Source organism: Schistocerca gregaria, chromosome 4 (genome assembly GCF_023897955.1).
Source record: "Schistocerca gregaria isolate iqSchGreg1 chromosome 4, iqSchGreg1.2, whole genome shotgun sequence".
NCBI classification, from domain to species: domain Eukaryota; kingdom Metazoa; phylum Arthropoda; class Insecta; order Orthoptera; family Acrididae; genus Schistocerca; species Schistocerca gregaria.
In genome coordinates this window covers 204,240,458-204,259,149 of record NC_064923.1, presented here as the reverse complement: position 1 = coordinate 204,259,149, position 18,692 = coordinate 204,240,458, and the positions used below count along the sequence as shown (strand labels likewise).

Here is an 18,692-nt window from a genome sequence, read left to right as displayed (position 1 = left end):
GCGGTTGCCGCATCTTGCTTGAATACTATAAACTACTTCTCTGCATCTGTTAACTGTGCATTGAAAGAATCAAAGCTCTCTATTTATCTGGCACTGTTTAAGGTGTAATTGAATAACATGGGGCCAACAACGCGCATGATGGACAACGCACACCAAACACCAATACCGGTATTAATTATAATCTGATAGTGTGGCTATGGAGTCATGTAATATATTGCGGTCTTTAATGCGTTTAACATTTCTGCACCTCTCAAGTCTAATCTCTTTGACAATAATTTGTTCCAAAGGAAACACTAGTGATGCCATGCGTATACATCCCTCTACAAGTAACAACATTTAACGCCTGATGTTTGAATATCGGCGGCCGGTGTGGCCGTGCGGTTGTAGGCGCTTCAGTCTGGAACTGTGTGACCACTACGGTCGCAGGTTCGAATCCTGCCTCGGGCATGGATGTGTGTGATGTCCTTAGGTTAGTCAGGTTTAAGTAGTTCTAAGTTCTAGGAGACTGATGACCACAGATGTTAAGTCCCATAGTGCTTAGAGCCATTTTTTGAACATCGGAATACGGTAGTTCAAATGATTGCTTTCGCGAGAAAGGTGGAATAGTTTTACTTACGTCGCCCCACGCAAAATCACGCAATTGGCTTGTTAGGTTCACCAGTGAACTCCAACAGTGAATCTGATAACACGAAACTGAAGTACGAAAGTGGTCGTGATTTAAATAAACAGCCTTCAGACCGGTGGCAGATATTATTCAACAGTACCCTTTGAAGGAACGGTGGCAAGAGTATCCAACATGGGAAAAAATATGCAAAAATTTCTCGACTTTTTTCTTTCGCAAGCCTTTCGATTTTTGTGGTAACTAGCGTCGCTTGCCTCTCGCCGTTCCCCGTCTGCAAGGAAGACGGTATGGCCGCGACATGGCGAGTAACGTGGCAGTTACGCAAGGATCAGATAGGTGTAGAAAGGCCGACCCGGCACGTCGGCGCGGTAGTGACCTCGTGCACGGCCGCGACCGAGAAGGCGCGGACGGCGCGCGGGGTGGGGGCGGTCGCCGGCAGCGGCAGGTTTCCCTCTCCGGCGGAGAAAGCGCTGGCCTCCAGCCGCGGAGCTTCCAGTCGCCCGAAAGCCGCTCCGGCAACGGCCGACGACGCCAGCGCCAGCGACATGTAGCGAGATGCGACGCCGCGCACTGCTGTTGCCGCTGCTGCTACTGCTGCTGCAGGCTCTCTCTGCCAGCTGCGCCACCGACCACCAACAGCGGGCCTCAGCTCCAGACAACGTGAGTATACCGGTGAACCGCTTCTAACGTTGTCGTACAACATCGATCTTTATCACGGATACTGACCCTGTTTTTCCAAATTCCCTAGGAAGCAGCTGTCAATTACTACACTCTACGTATTACTGTGTATTGTTTTCCTTCTTCTGCTACTACTATTAGTAGAAAAACCACAATAATCAAGCGTTCACAGTCGGGGAGACATCTCCGCTCGTGAAATTGAAAGATTGCATATGTTCAACAAAAAAAAAAGACAATTTCCAATGGTCCGCTCTTATGTAAATGTGCTTTTAAGAAAATCTGTATTCCGTATTTGCTCACAGAAAACCAGTTTTAGGCAAGTGATTATCTTCAGGTTACGAATTACAATCACATCAGGTTAAAGAGAGGCTCCTGTTGTCACATAAAATAACTACTTTTAGTTGCAGCATCTGTCACATAGAGGTACATCGATTATCTCATACAATTTTCATCAATCACCACACGCAAAAACTGGCAGTCCATAGCAGTATTCAGCACACTGTCTGTGCAAAGCAATCTCATGAATAACGACTGAAAATAATTATATACTTGACGCCATGGTACCTTCCTTTAACCTGATATAATGTTAACCCGTGACTAGAAGATGACCTCTGGACGGAGAATTGTCAAGTGTAAATAAATATAGAGTACAGCACATTACAGTGGTCCCAAAAAGCCGTCCTTCGAACACAGATACATCGAAGCTGAGCAGCACTTTGTCCAACATTTTTTCAGTGAGTAGATACTATACTTAGCAGGACTGCAAAAATCTCGTATACTTGTCATTGGGCTCAAAAAGTTTCCAAGTCATATACTTCCTTAAGTGTCGGTCGAGGGCAATCAGAAGGAGGCCAAATCTGTTCGGTACCTCAACCAAAAGTATGTGGACAACTATTAGTGACATTAATACAGAGCGTGTCCACTGTTCATCTTTATGGCTGCTTGAACTCTGCTGGGGAGACTTTTAATGAAGTGTTTCATTATGCGTCGAGTCTCCCTTAAGAGCAGAAACCAGAACAGGCAGTGCTGTTGAACGCTGGGATATGGAGACAAGTCAGGGTTCTAATTCATCCCAAAGCTGTTCTATTGGATTTAGCTTGAGACTCTGGCCGCGTTTGTCCATTTCAGGAACGTTATTGTCCACAAACCATTGCCTCACAGATGCTGTTTTATGACAGAGTGCGTTGTCACGCTGGTAAAACAATTATCGTCTCCGAGCTGTTCCCCTACTTTTCGCAGTACACAATTCTGTAAAATGTGTTCGCATCCTTCGATATTTATCGTTTTCTTACGGGCTATAAGAAGATAGCACACTAACCACGTATAACAGCCCCATACTGTAACACCACCTCCCACATACTTCACTGTTTGTACTACACATAATGGTAGATCACGCTCTCCAGGCTTTCGCCAAACCCAAACTCTTTCATCGGGTTGCCACTAGCTATAGCGGCATACATATCTCCAAATCACTCGTTGATTGGTTGGATGACTGGTTGATTTGGGGAGGGGACCAAACAGTGAGGACATTGGTCCCAGTGGGTTAGGGAAGGATGCGAAGGAGGTTGGCCATACCCTTTCAGATCACTCGTTTCCAATCCTCCATTATCCAATAGTGTCGCTCTTCATACCACCTCAAGCATCGCTTAGCATTGATTACAGAAATGTATGGTCACCAAATGTATCCCATTGTTTTCAACTCCCTAGGCAAAGACACTATGATAGCTGGGCTGCTGGTAGTACTTTGCAACTCAGGAGTCATTTGTTCTGCTGATTTCATGTAATTTTATATAATCACCTTTCACAAAGGTCGACGCTCCTAGTCCGTCAGTGCATGAGGTCTGTTAAGTCATGGTAAAGCTGTGGTTATTCCTTCGTGGTTGTTCTTTCGCATTCCGTTTCACATTCAAATCATCAGCGGTGGACTTGGCAGCTTTAGATTAGTTGAAACGTTCGTGATGGATTTTTTACTCAGGTGACAAACAACTATTCCAGATTCGAAGTCGCTGAGCACTCCTGACCGACCCGTTCCGCTGTTAATGCTTTTCTACTGTTGGTACAAGTCTCCCCGCCCCCTGTTTTGCTGGCAGTTTCGCCTCTCATGGCATCCAGTGGTCAGTTCTAAATTACAAAGGAGTGTCCGAACACTTTTGATCAGATAGTGTAGGTCGAGCAGTCGGTGTTATAAATCTGTCAGTTTTCCCGTTGCCAAAGCTCCGTTGAGGAGAGTAATACTGTCCTGATAAAAAGTGACTTCTTTCTTTTTTTGAAAGAAAGCATTTTCCCAGGCTTGTTTTCAACAGTTTGGCCCAAGAGATTTCTATGACGTCAGGTACTTTATACAGCTTATGAGCCGAAAACCGTTATTATACCGTCTGTAGTTGAAGTTTCGGGAAGTACTTCTTGTAAAGGATGGTTGTAAACTGTGTCTCCTCAACGAGCGTTCAGCGAACCTCGCTGCGTATGGGACTCCGCAGCATGCATCGATGCTGACTGCAATTCATCGGCGACGAAGACTGGAATTTGCACGCCAGTAACGCAACTGGTCGTCCATTGAGTGGTGATAAGTGGGCTTGGATCACGTTTTATGCTCTGCCTGACAGACGACCGTTGGTATGTGTGAATGAAACATCCAAAACACTGTGCAAACAGGAGGGAACGTTTTCGTGAGTGATCTCATCATTCTGGAAGGCACAATGGATCAAGAATGCATATCTCCTTGAGGACCATGTTCACCCTAAGTGCTTTTCCTTTCCACGATGACGTCTATCAGCAGGACAATGCAACGGGTCAAGCAGCTGGCAGTGTACATGCGTGGTTCGTAGAGCACCAGGATTAGTTTACCGCACTCCTCTGGCCACCAGACATCCCAGAATTTAAAACCAATTGAGAATCTGGGAGACCACGTCGGTAGGGCAGTTCGCGTCATGGATCCTCAAACGCTGGCCACAGCACTTCCGTCGGCATGGCTCCACATCCCTACCAGTACCTATAGAATTTCGTTAACTGTATTCCTCCACGTCCTGCGCTGTAAAAGCTGATTATTCAGGCTTCTGACAGTTGGTGATGTTAATGTGACGGGCCAATGTATTAGAGAAATCTCTTTACGTCTAACACAGTCCGGTAATTTCCGCCTCTACGGCCATTTTTTTCTTATCAATACGCAAAGATGACTCAAAAAAGGAAAATTATAACAGCGTGCGCGCGAAAATGTATCGGTTGCAAAAGAAGAACTCAGTGAGTTCGAGTACATTTGAATTCATCCAATAAAGTATAGTGACATGATATTAACTGCTTATAAGCCTTCACCAATTTGGAATATTTTTCTGTTAGTTGTATATCGTCTGAAGCAATTAATTATGCTGGGTGTTTCAAAAACTCTGCGACAAACATCTATGGGTAATAGACCACGTCATGGAAAACAACTTTTGTTAGAGTCAAAATGTTCGCTGACAGTTCCCAGCGACACTTGCCATCGTTTTGTTATTCCCCAGACAGGCGGCAGGGCGTAGGCACTCTGCGACGTTTGAAAGCAACGTGTTTTCCCTGTCATCCAGTCATGTGAAATATCTTTCTCCGCATAAGATACTTTTTTTTTAATCACTATTAGTTTCCTGTGGTAGGTAGCGTGGAGCACACACGGTTAGTAGACCCTGCTAGTTCGGTGAAATCTTGTCGCCCCAGACTCGACGAACACTAAAGGATGTCTTGCGTAGCTGGAAAGCGCTAGAGAACATTTTGTCTCCAACAAGAGTTGTTCCCCATGACGTGGTCTGTCACTCCAAAATGTTTGTCGGAAACACTCTGAAACGCCCTGCATAGTGTACCACTTCGTCCATTTGCACAAAACACACAAACATAGCGGAACAAACACTGTTATCAGTTACTTCTGTAAAATATCTGGGAGTATGCGTGCGGAAAGATCTGAAGTGGAATGATCATATAGGATTAATTGTTGGTAAGGCGGGTGCCAGGTTGAGATTCATTGGGAGAGTCCTTAGAAAATGTAGTCCATACACAACGGAGGTGGCTTACAAAACATTCGTCCGACCTATACTTGAGCATTGCTCATCAGTCTGGGATCCGTACCAGATCGGGTTGACGGAGGAGATAGAGACGATCCAAAGAAGAGCGGCGCGTTTCGTCACAGGGTTATTTGGTAAGCGTGATAGCGATACGGAGATGTTTAGCAAACTCAAGTGGCAGACTCTGCAAGAGAGGCGCTTTGCATCGCGGTGTAGCTTGCTGTCCAGGTTTCGAGAGGGTGCGTTTCTGGATGAGGTATCGAATATATTGCTCCCCCTACTTATACCTCCCGAGGAGATCACGAATGTAAAATTAGAGAGATTCGAGCGCTCTCTGAGGCTTTCCGGCAGTCGTTCTTCCCGCGAACCATACGCGACTGGAACAGAAAAGGGAGGTAATGTCAGTGGCACGTAAAGTTCCCTCCGCCACACACCGTTAGGTGGCTTGTGGAGTGTAAATGTAGATGTAGAATGATAACACACACAAATGCAATACATTTATAATATGTAAAACAAAAATAAATAGACTAAATATTAGTATCTAGGTTTCTAACCCATTCCAACGCTATGACATTGGCATATATAAAATCATTCCACGTGCCCTTATAGCATCGTAGAAAGCACTCCTCTCTTGTATAGCAGTTGTGGGGAAGTCGGATAGTCGTCTTCGGTTCATTGGTAGAATTTTGGGAAGATGTGGTTCATCTGTAAAGGAGACCGCTTATAAATCACTAATACGACCTATTCTTGAGTACTGCTCGAGCGTTTGGGATCCCTATCAGGTCGGATTGAGGGAGGACATAGAAGCAATTAAGAGGCGGGCTGCTAGATTTGTTACTGGTAGGTTTGATCATCACGCGAGTCTTACGGAAATGCTTCAGGAACTCGGGTGGGAGTCTCTAGAGGAAAGGAGGCGTTCTTTTCGTGAATCGCTACTGAGGAAATTTAGAGAACCAGCATTTGAGGCTGACTGCTGTACAGTTTTACTGTCACCAACTTACATTTCGCGAAAAGACCACAAAGATAAGATAAGAGAGATTAGGGCTCCTACAGAGGCATATAGACAGTCATTTTTCCCTCGTTCTGTTTGGGAGTAGAACAGGGAGAGAAGAGGCTAGTTATTGTACGAGGTACCCTCCGCCACGCACCGTATGGTGGATTGCGGAGTATGTATGTAGATGTAAATGTAGATGTATGACAGATTGTTTCAGTGCACCACAGCAACAATGCGGAGATTCCACAGTACCCCATTTATAGAGTGAGCCAAAGCACCGAGCACATCCAGTGCGAATTCTGTTCAGTTTGAGTCACAGTTTCCTGTCAAGTCCGACACCCACAGTATCAAAATTATATTTCTCGAACTATTTCCGTTCTCGGTCATTTCCGACGTTTTGGCAGTTCTTGTTCCAGAGATCTCTTACATTGGTGTTACTTGTAGCTAGCTGTTTAGCGTACAACAGCGGGGGTGTCTCTAATGAAGCCTATTTCTTCGGGAGACGGGTATGTCGTGATGACTGGGTAGTTCATTATTCTCTTGTATATCGTGGTAATCCCTAAGCAGGGTCTCAGTCCTCCGAATGTGTGGCGCGTAGATATTACTTAACAGAAAAAGCCAGTAGACAGTAGTTGGTGTGATTGTATCATAAATCATAGGCATCGTGTTGTTGAGCTGTGTATTGTGTCTCCATTGAAGTCCTCCAGTTTTACCCACTCAACAACCCAAGATTTTGCAGTTGGTGATCGACAAGTCAAAAATCTGCCACATGTAAGTCTGGTTAATCTTGCTGTCCCCGACCTCACACGGGTAGAACTAAGTGCTGGGCGGGTATGATGAAAGTGCAGAGTTCCAGTGTAGGCAGTAATTTTCGAATGGCAGCAAAACTTGGTAAATATTATAATGCATTAATGTGAACAGATTTACGTTGAAAAAAAATTCCGTTTGTACTCTCTAGCTGCAAACCTGGCGCTGTGAATGGAAGAAAGACGTATAGAAATGTTCCCAATATGCAATGCATGAGGAACGGGCTGTGAGCAGAAAAGATAAGAAAAGTGAGAAAGGCACAATTCTGATTTTATTCTCAACCGCTACTTACACAATTTGTTCAATATGAACACCCGAAACGGCGGCGAGATGCTGTGTTTGTAAAATGACTTGATCAACAATCTGGAATCTGAGAAATGTCTTACTCTATACTAGTTATCAGATCAGGTAGAGACGGAACATTTTCCTGGTAAACGCTTTCTTTTAGATATCCCCAAGAGTACAAGTCACACTGATTCACATTAGGTCATCTTGCTGTCGATGCATCTCAAAAACCTATGTAGATAACACGGTCTTGGACAGCAGCTTCAACCAGATCTTTCACTGGGCGAGCGACATGAGGTGTCCTCCCATATTGCACGAAAACATTGGTTTGCCCACAGTTGTGCTCTTCCAAAGCAGCAATCACCTGCTGTACAAAGTGGTCTCGAAACATGCAGACTTCACGGCACACCTTCCAGCCCCTCTGGTTACGTTTTCTTCAAAGAAGAACGGAGCGAGACTAAAAGTGCTTCTGAATCCCGCCAAAAATGTTCAAATGGCTCCGAGCACTATCGGACTTACCTTCTGAGGTCATCAGTCCGCTAGAACTTAGAACTACTTAAACCTAACTAACCTAAGGACATCACACACATCCATGGCCGAGGCACGATTCGAACCTGCGACCGTAGCGGTCGCACGGTTCCGGACTGTCGCGCCTAGAACCGCTCGGCCACGCCGGCCGGCAGGCGCCAAAAAGTCACATACGGCTGGCAATGCCTAACTCGCCGTTTAACTGTACCTCATATTCTGCTTTTCTGTGAATTCGCGGCACCCTTTAGTGTAAAATGTGCCTCCTCACTCTACAGAACACTGCCCGTTCACATATCATAAACTTCAATCCGTGCCAGAAACCGAAGAGCAATAACGCACAATGTTGCTGCGGATAACGAGGCGTCAGTTGCTGCACCGTCTGGTTCTTGTGTGGGTACCAGTGTAAAATAAATCGAAAAACTTCCCGTATTATTGACCATGGGATGGACAATTCTAGTAACATGCCCAAGTCGTAACATGCGGAAGCACTATGACAACCCGAAGCTCACCTGTGTTTTCGAATTTCATCATCATCTTCTTTCATCCATTTAGTGACATCGGCCATATACTCAGAGCTTTGAGTCGGCGATACTCTGTCAATGCAGCACTGAAACTGCTGCCGGTCACATTAAACAATTTCACTACAGCGCACTGTTCACTCACGTCACGGCTTGTCGAACAACAGCATGGATGTCATACTGTCGTACAAACGGTGTACAGCGCCACCAGATTTGCACCTGGTGTCCAGAAGTGGAACTATTTTTCTTTCAACGTAAATCGCTTTTTGCATTAACGCAGTAGCATATCTCACAATTTTCGCAGCCTACTCTGGACCTCCGTCAGTAGCTGCACTTTAATTATAGCCAATCAGTACATCTAGCCGTACGATTTATTTATAATACAAACAAACCTTCCTCGTGAATTAGTCCGACTAATAGAAAAACCTAACACTAACCTTCACATAAACACAAAAACGCGGCGGGGTATCAATTTACAATATGCGGCGACCTGTGGTTCAAGCAGCGGAAAGTTGCGGTTAGCATCGCTGACTGGCGTGCTGCGGAGTTCAGACCTAAGTGTCAGGCATAGGGCTTTGTAATGCGGGCAGCCACAGCCGTTAAACTTCATAATGAATGCAAGTAAAGTGAACCTCAAGGTAGCTGTAATTGGTGTTTATTCTGACAACTGGTTTCGCTGCATTAAAACAGCAACCTCAGGTGAAAACAGTGCCACATTAACTCACCACAGATGCCCCCGACGTTCATAGTCGAAAATCAAACCCCTGAAGAGGGCCAGTCGTCAAAATAAACACGACATCGGGGTGAATAGTGCGGTGGCAAACTTTTGACAGCTGCAAGGGTGCTTAAATAGTTTTAGAAGTGATTTGAAACAGTCACTTAGTCCTTTTTTTTTTTGGAATTTCATTTAATACTGCAACATAGTTTTCTTGAATGTCCTTAACTGCATCGAAGCGGTGTCCTTTCATGGCCAACTTTGCGGAACTACTATAAATCGGCAAGGGCCAAATCCTGCGAATACGGTGGACGATAGTGGACTGTGATCCGTTTGTTGGCTTTATGGACGGGAGCGACCAGGAACCTGCCCATCGGTATTTGGCTCGAATTCGATGAATTCTCGCTCACAAACGACCGGAATTTACTGTCTGCCCTTCTCATACAGACTCTCTGTGCTCGACGAAAACTGTTAGCATTGGCTTCACACTGTTCCTCTGCAAGCGGACTGTCTTTGGTTTCGGCTTCTGTGGGCTCAACTGCCACTTTCTAAGGGCTCGTATTGGTAACGGCATTCTTGTCGCCAGCTAAAATCGGTTTTGTGTAATCAGTATCACTTTGAGTTGGCTGTAACAGGTCTTTGCAGTGTTGGATCCTGCCATGGTTTTCATAGCCTGATAGTGTGTGCTGCACAAACCACGCACAGCCTTTGTTTTTGCCCAAATCATCGGCCATAATTGTGTGCACAATAGTTTTCTGTATTCCTGAAAGCTCTTTGACGAGTCGTGCAGGAACACATCCATCTGATGTTATGATATTGGCTATTTCTTGCACATTTTCGTCTGCGCGACTTGTTCGAGTCTTTGATGCTCGTGGCACTTCCTTAATGTCCTTCCTCTCGTCATTAAATAGAGCATACCACCGAAAAACAGTTGAACAACTTCAACAGTCATAAGCATAAACACATTTAATCATATCAGATGTTCCCTGGAGCGATTCGACTAACTTAACATGATGTTGCCTCGCTGCTCCACTTTCCAACGAGTACCAGACAGGTACTGCTACATTCTCAGTCAGGTTGCCGATCACCTTCTATACGGCTGTTCTTGAAACCCAAGGATCGCAATGCCGCAACTCTCCATGATATACCATTGGACTTTGGAATTTCATTCAACATCCTCTCTACTTCGGTCGTCATCAGTTATTTTTATTGCCCAAACAGCTAAACTCATCTACTACTTTTGTTGTCTCATTTCCTGATCTCATTCTCTTCGCATTGCTGATTTAATTCGACTACATTCCATTGCCATTCATTTGTTAATATTCATCCCATATCCTCCTTTCAAGATATTATCCTGTCCGTTTAACTCCATTTCCAAATCGTTTGCTATCTCAGACAGAATCGCAATATCACAGACAAAACTAAGAGTTTTTATTTCCTCGCCCTGAACTTTAATTCATTCTCCAAATTTTCTTTTGCCTTCCTTTATTTCTCGCTCAAGGTACAGATTGAATAACACCGGCCATAGGTTACAACTCTGTCTCACTTCACTGTCAACCACCGCTTCACTTCATTCTCAACCATCACTTCCCTTCGAGTCTCATAACTGCTCTCTGGTTTCTGTACAAGTTGTACACTACTGGCCATTAAAATTCCTACACCACGAAGATGACGTGCTACAGACGCGAAATTTAACCGACAGGAAGAAGATACTTTGATATGCAAATGATTAGCTTTTCACAGCTTTCACACTAGGTTGGCGCCGGTGGCGACACCTACAACGTGCTGACATGAGGAAAGTTTCCAACCGATTTCTCATAGACAAACAGCATTTGACCGGCGTTGCCTGGTGGAACATTGTTGTGATGCCTCGTGTAAGGAGGAGAAATGCGTACCATTACCTTTCCGACATTGATAAAGGTCGGATTGTAGCCTATCGCGATTGCGGTTTATTGTATCGCGACACTGCTGCTCGCGTTGGACGAGATCCAATGACTGCTGGCGTAATATGGAATCGGTGGGTCCAGGAGGGTAATACGGAACGCCATGCTGGATCCCAACGGCCTCGTATCACTAGCAGTCGACATGAGAGGCATCTTATCCTCATGCCTGTAACGGATCGTGCAGCCACGTCTCGATCCCTGAGTCAACAGATGCGGACGTCTGCAAGACAATAACAATCTGCACGAACAGTTCGACGACGTTTGCAGCAGCATGGGCTATCAGCTCGGAGCCCATGGCTGCGGTTACTCTTGACGCTGCACCACAGACAGAAGCGCCTGCGATGGTGAACTCAACGACGAACATGGGTGCACCAATGACAAGACGTCATTTTTTCGGATGAATCCAGGTTCTGTTTACAGCATCATGATGGTCACATCCGTGTTTGGCGACATCGCGGTGAACGCACACTGGAAGCGTGTATTCGTCATCGCCATACTGGAGTATCACCCGGCGTGATGGTATGGGGTGCCATTGGTTACTCGTTTCGTTCACCTCTTGTTCGCATTGACGCCACTTTTAACAGTGGACGTTACATTTCAGATGTGTTACGACCCTTCATTCGATACCTGCAAAACCCTACTTTTCAGCAGGATAATGCACGACCGCATGTTGCAGGTACTGTACAGGGCTTTCTGGATACAGAAAATGTTTGACTGCCGCCCTGGCCAGCACATTCTCCAGATCTCTCACCAATTGAAAACGTCTGGTCAACGGTGACCGAGCAACTGGCTCGTTACAATACGCCAGTAACTACTCTTGATGAACTGTGGTATCGTGTTGAAGCTGTATGCACAGCTGTACCTGTAAACGCCATCCAAGCTCTGTTTGACTCGCGGGGATGGTTCCTTTCAAAGGGCACGGCCGACTTCCTTCCCTAATCCGAGGAGACCGATGACCTCGCTGTTTGGTCTCCTTCCCCAAAACAACCAACCAACCAATCTGTTTGACTCAATGCCCAGGCTTATCAAGGCCATTATTACGGCCAGAGGTGGTTGTTCCGGCTACTGATTTCTCAGGATCTATGCAACCAAATAGCGTGAAAATGTAATCACATGTGAGTTCTAGTACAATATATTTGTCCAATGAATACCCGTTTATCATCTGCATTTCTTCTTGGTGTAGCAATTTTAATGGCCAGTAGTGTATATAACCTTTAGCTCCCTGTATTTTATCGCTGCAGTCTTTAAAACGTATTCCAGACAGCGTTGACAAAACCTTTACATAAGTCCACAACTTAGCTTTGCCTTTCTTTAATCTAGCTTATTATATAAGTCGTAGGGTCAGAACAGCCTTTTGTGTTCCAAAATGTATCTTGGAAAAAAACTTATCGCCCTAAATCTCGGCTTCTACCAATTTTTCAGTTCTTCTGTAACGACTTCGTGTCAATATTTTGCAACCATGACAGTTCTGTAATATTCGCACCTATCAGCACCTGCTTTTTTCTGATCTTTAATTATTACAATCTTCTTTAAGTCTGAAGGTATTTCCTCTTCCTCGTGTAGATTTCACACTGGGTGGAATAGTTTTGTCATGGCAGGGTCTCCCAAAGCTATCACCAGCTCTGAGGGAATGTCATCGACTCCTGTTCCTTGTTTGGGATTAGGATTTTCAGTGCTCTGTCAAATTCTTCTCGCAGTATAATGTATCCCATCTCATCATCTACTTCCGCTTCCCCATTCTGCAATACTGCCTTGAAATTAATGTCCCTTATGCAGTACCTCTATACATTCCTTCCCACCTTTCAGCTTTCTCTTTCTTGGTTAGTGTTGAAAGAAAATGTTATTTCCTATTAACGCGACTGTCTGCATACTGCCTTTGAAAGTCCTTGGAAGAAATCCTTCATTCAGAGACACTGTCGATTGCCACTCGATAGCGAGTATCCCTTCTTCTTCTGTACTTTCGTGTGAAAATTGTTGATGTTGGTGAATCTGACACTTTAAGAAACAAATCAGGCACATTCTTGCACCCACAGATTTTACACCTAACTTTACGTGAGGGTAGTGGTTGGATTTTCTCCATATTCCGCATTCGCCGAGCTTCAGGTTCCTATCTTTTAAGATGCTAAGGACGGAGGTTTCTATACTGTTTATTCGTGTTGTCTCAGGATTACCGCGACTTGTCATCCACATTTAGACTTTTCGTAAATTTCCTGAATCTTTTTAAGGCGAAAACCGGGGATGGTTTCATTAAACGGACATTGATGATTTCCTTCCCCAAAGCTTCTGCAACCGACTGCGTTTCGTTTGCATCTCACCGGGTCACCTCCATTTTAGTGCTTTATTGAGAAGGGTCTACTGGGAGTGATGTCCAAAGCAAGTGGGGGCAACAGTGTTTCTGTTTTCCACTTCTCTTTCAGATGTGCAAAGTTCCGAAGGAATACTTTCATCGAAGGATAAATGATTTACCTCCTCTAGTGACGATACTGTATTCTTAAAGACGGGATCATGGAGAGGTTGTACGAACACTGTTTTTCTGAAAGTTCATAGTCAGGCCAAATTGCTTGTGAACACTCTTGAACCAGTTGACTGCAGTTTTTCAGGTACGATGGCTGCAGATGAATATTGCTTATCTGTTATCTCGACAAGTTTGACCAATACATTTGAGTGAAGTCTGACTAGTTTAAAAAGTCTCCTGTCAGAACATTATTTAATTTCAATGTTACTGTTGTTTGTAGATTATATGTCTTAGAGCATGGACAATAAGAATAGGGATGTGCCGGAGGTATGAGCATGGAGTCTGTATCAGATTTAACCCTTGACTAGAATATTCTCGGAGATGTCTATTTGATTCGGAATTTGACCCATAATACTGTCAAGGAGTTCTTTGATCAGTCTTAAAAAATACACAGGGCAGACAATAAGCATACGGACCATCCCTATATTATCTGTAAGTACGGTGGCAAAGGCCTTTTCTAGATCGTACTGCACTATGAGCAGAGGCTTACGGTATCATTAACATTTCTATTGCATAACACTTTGTATATAGGCCATCCACAGTCGAAATATTCAATGTTGAATAAAACGGACCGATGCGACTGCTAAAAATTTTTATTCAAAGACAAGACCGGTTTCGCAAACTATATTTACATTCTCAGGTGTTTGTTGTAATTCCATAGAAGCGATCTGCGTAAAAGAAGGAAATAGTGCTTTCTCCGGTTTTTAAACAGATCGCTTCTCTGAACTGACTACAGGCACCTGATAAAGCAAATGTAGTTCACGAAACCGGTCGTGTTTTTGAATAAAGATTTTTAACAGTCGCAGCCATCCTCCTTATTCAACATTTTGTTGCAGTTGTTTGGCACAGACTATCATGCTAATGGTAACTCTGGAGGAGCGGAAGCCACATTGAGAGGCAGGGAACAAATTTAGAAACTATTCCGAAGCCTGTTTAGCAGAATTCTTGCAAAGATTTTTCCCATTATGGAGAGCAAATGTATATTCACAAATGTTCAGATAGTGAAGCACCACCTATGTCTCTCTTTTCTCTGTGTAGTTGTGATATCTTTGAGCGAGAACAAGTCCCACCTCTGTGTTTCTATCTTACAATAATGATGAACTATGAATGATTATAATACCTGTCGCAAGGAATAGGTACGGAATATAAGTTGGTGTTTGACACCTGTAACTGAGCACAGAACACTGTTTACTAAGAACTGATTGCCAGTTTAACGAAAATAGAGAAAATGGGTCGTTTCCTGCACATTTCCAGGAACTACTGGTGATCAGTCGAGGGAAGTACATGTGCTTGGAAAAGACCATATAGAAAGTAACCGTTTTTAATTTTGGTGTTTGTGTCTTTATATTGTCCTCCATTTTCAGTTTCTTACATGAGTGACTGTGGGTATCAGTTGTACAGAAAATGGGCTACCCATCTAAAGCTATACGTTAACACGTTTGCAGTACACAAGAGTCATTTATGTGTGACGTAATGGGAGCAACAGTATGCGCGGCTGCCCCCGTCGTAGATTCGAGTCCTCGCTCGGGCATGGGTGTGAGTGTTGCCCTTAGGGACCGATGACCTCAGCAGTTTGGTCCCGTAAGATCTTACCACAAATTTCCCATTTCCAGCAAACAAAATTTCCAGTTTTGTGAACAGTCAAGTCCATTTCCATAGTTTTGAATGGATTTCCCCAAAGAATTTAAGTCTGCCGTTTTGCAGTTTCGTTTAACCAAAGTTTTACTGTGTATGGGACTATTAGTCTATGAAGATGGAATGGCAAGGCTTCTCAAAATTGAGAGTCAGACGAGGGCGAGTTTTCTTAGGAGCAAATAAGCTTCCAGTTGGAAATGAAACGTAGGGATCTTCATTTCTGCCACTCTTCTAGAAACAAAAACGCAAAACTGAAAGTCAGAACTGTATAGATTGGCTTTACTTTCACTTTTGACCTCATTCAGTACTTTCCCTGCGAAACGTGCTTACGCCTAGATTGTGAAACGATTAAGATCGATTATTTGCACTTGTATTGTAACCTGGCAACCCCATTTGTATCTATATCAACATAATATGTAAAGATACAAATACTGCAGTGACTATAACAAGAGGACGAGAAGACACGAAGGGTGTAATAGACGCTGTGTGATGCAAATTAGAAACACGTGACTGTTTAGCGTTCGGTCAAGCTCTCACCTTGTCGCTTGCTTTCTTGACGTTGCTATTCATCATGGCACTCGTTCCTGTTGCCACTTGTGTAGAACGTATAGAATGAAAGCAACAGTAGTTTCTCTCAAGCTACCAATTCTCCCGAAAGATATAAGAAAAAGGCAAATATTTTCTCTTTATAAACAATATTTATTTCTCAGTTTAGAGTTTCTAACTTGGAATGTTCAGAGCATTTATGTCTTCACTGAGATTTCTTTGTTGTGTTGTGGTCTGTTTCCAGTTACGGCAGAAGGTGGAAGACGCACAAGATCACGATGTTAAAACTAAGATGAAAAAATCCTTCAGTTGTGCACATTAAATACAGTCACATTGCCGAGATTATTCTTGTGAACAATATTCAAATAGACTTGAGCAGATGCTGCACGCTCTCCTCGTTTTCTAAGATGATAGACGATGGACTTATCTGCTTAAAATTGATTCACACCACTTTTTTAATAATGGAAAAAATGGAAATGCGCGTATGGAAACGTTGGCCGGGAGGCCGCTATTCGAGGAAGTTCGTTCGCCAAGTGCAAGTTTTATTTGACTCAACACCACACTGGGCGACTTGAGCGCCGGCGATGAGGATGAAATGATGATGAGGACAACACAACACCCACTCCACGAGCGGAGAAAATTTCCAAATCGGCCGAGAATCGAACCCGGGCCCGATTGCAAGTACGTTACCAGCCAGATAAGCAGGCGGACTTCCTTAATAACATTTTACTTTCTTAAAGGTATGATGTAGGTCTCTTCTATGATCAGTCTATGTCTCACCGGCTGTGGCTGCCTACTCTGCATTTCGAAAGCAATTTTATCATTCACATATACAAGCTTCGTTTTATTGGATTAATTTGTGCCAAACAAGAAACACTTGCTAGGCAGGATGTTTAACTGAATGAGGCGCGGCCCACAACTAAGGTTTCGTTTTGTCCTTGTCGTAGAAGATAAACATTTACGCCTAAACCAGAACTACTTGGAACATTGTTTGAACGTTACTCCTTTCACAATAACCTCTATATTAATTAATTGCACTGGAATTCAAACCTGGCATTAGATATTTTGAAAGAAAAGTTCCTCATTAACTTAATCTTATTGCGTCACTGACTTTACAACGGATGCGGGGTAGTGCTCATACATGAACAAAGATGGCACGTAACTCTAAAATATCAGAACTAATTTCTTTAGAACTGTTTTTACTGCCTTATCGGTACTTGATAAGGATCTCTTATCCAGTATGATAGCTGCGAAAATTTCTGTTTCAGATTTTAAAGTATTCTTCCACCGTATCTTGATAGAAGAAGTCCATCTTTATAAAAATTGTGTTTGACCAACAGTATTAATTTATTTTGTAAACAAGTTTCGGCTTACAAGCCCGTAACCAGACTTTAAAGCACGATGATGCCTTTGTAAGTTTGGATACTCTAAACAAAATAAATTAAAACTTCGTGTTAGATTAAATCTGTGTGTTGTATGGGGATCTGAAATAGCGACCTTCGCCTTTCGCTGGCAAATGCTCTGACGACTGAGCTCTCCAAGAGTGACTCTCGAACCGCCCTCACACCTTTACTTCCGCCAGTACCTCATCTACTGCCTTCCATGGTTCAAATGGCTCTGAGCACTATGGAACTTAACCTCTGAGGTCATCAGTCCCCTAGAACGTAGAACTACTTAAACCTAACTAACCTAAGGACATCACACACATCCATGCCCGAGGCAAGATTCGAACCTGCGGCCGTAGTGGTAGCGCAGTTCCAGACTGAAGCGCCTAGAACCTCTCGGCCACACCGGCCGGCTCCTGCCTTCCATACTTCGCAGATGTTCTGCATACCCAGCGGGACTAGACCTCCTGGAAGAAAGCATACTGCGGAGACTTGGCTTAGCCACAGCCTGCCGGGAAGTTTCAGATAAGCACGCACTCCGCTGCAAAGCGAAAATTCGTTCTGGAAGATAAGTTAAGGCTAAAGAACACACACAACATTGTGCATGTCATTTATAAGCGGTATTTTTCATTATAAACCGTAGTACATCTGGAATAGAAAAATGTTTGCCCCTATCCAACAGCAAGAAATAGTTATACTGAGTTCACCAGTCTGTTAAATATTCTGTGAGGCTGACGTGATGATTTTTAACTTCAAGATTCATTTCTATTAGCGACAGATATTTGTCTTTGGCCAGTAATGATTTCGTCTGAAACTATAAGAGTACAAACAGTACCTTGTCTCAATAGAACTGAAACGTGTCGTTTATTATTCACAATTCAATTTTCACCTTGTTTCTTCTGTAAGAGTCCCGTAAAGAATGTTACTATCACACGAATTAAATGAGAGTATCTGATAGCCTCACATTTTCGGCGTCGGGAAGCGCAAACAGAGCCCCATGCTGAAACGTGGGCTTGGATGTGCAGTCGGCCCCTGAAACAGAAAGTAAACACGTGCCCGCTAGTTTCACCGAGTCCAGCCCTCGACGCCTAAAAAGCAATCACAGCCGCGTAACGCAACTTTCTCCGCACGCGACGGCCGTCCCTGCGACCGCAAGTGGGTCAGGGAACGAGTCCGAGCCCACTCTTTTCCTTTTGCCTCCGTCAACACTTTTCGTCCAGCTTACACCAGGTTTTTCTATTTTGATCCTCCATCAAACTCAGAGCGCGTGGTAGGACCTGTTATGTGTTTCTGTCACATTCCTGGTCTAAATGACTACAGACACTCTAGTACGCAATCTCTGTGAAATTACTTGTTACTTGCTAAACATCTAACCAAAGATTTGTGTCGCATTGTTATATCAATAAATTAGTCATTTTTTCGCCTTGATAAGAAAGTTGACGGAACGAAATTCCATTACTGTATTTGATTACTGCGAGTGTCAATACAACATGGAC

General features: G+C 43.8%; 1 protein-coding gene across 1 annotated transcript in view; it reads left to right on the top strand.

Moving 5' to 3' along the window:
* The first annotated feature begins 998 nt into the window (after positions 1-998).
* LOC126267984 (trypsin-1-like) overlaps positions 999-18,692 on the top strand; it is a 98,790-nt gene continuing 81,096 nt past the window's right edge. Inside the window, exon 1 of the mRNA XM_049973331.1 lies at positions 999-1,282. Coding sequence (XP_049829288.1) covers positions 1,178-1,282 — 105 coding nt within the window. The 5' untranslated portion in view covers positions 999-1,177. The remainder of the gene's footprint in view (positions 1,283-18,692) is intronic.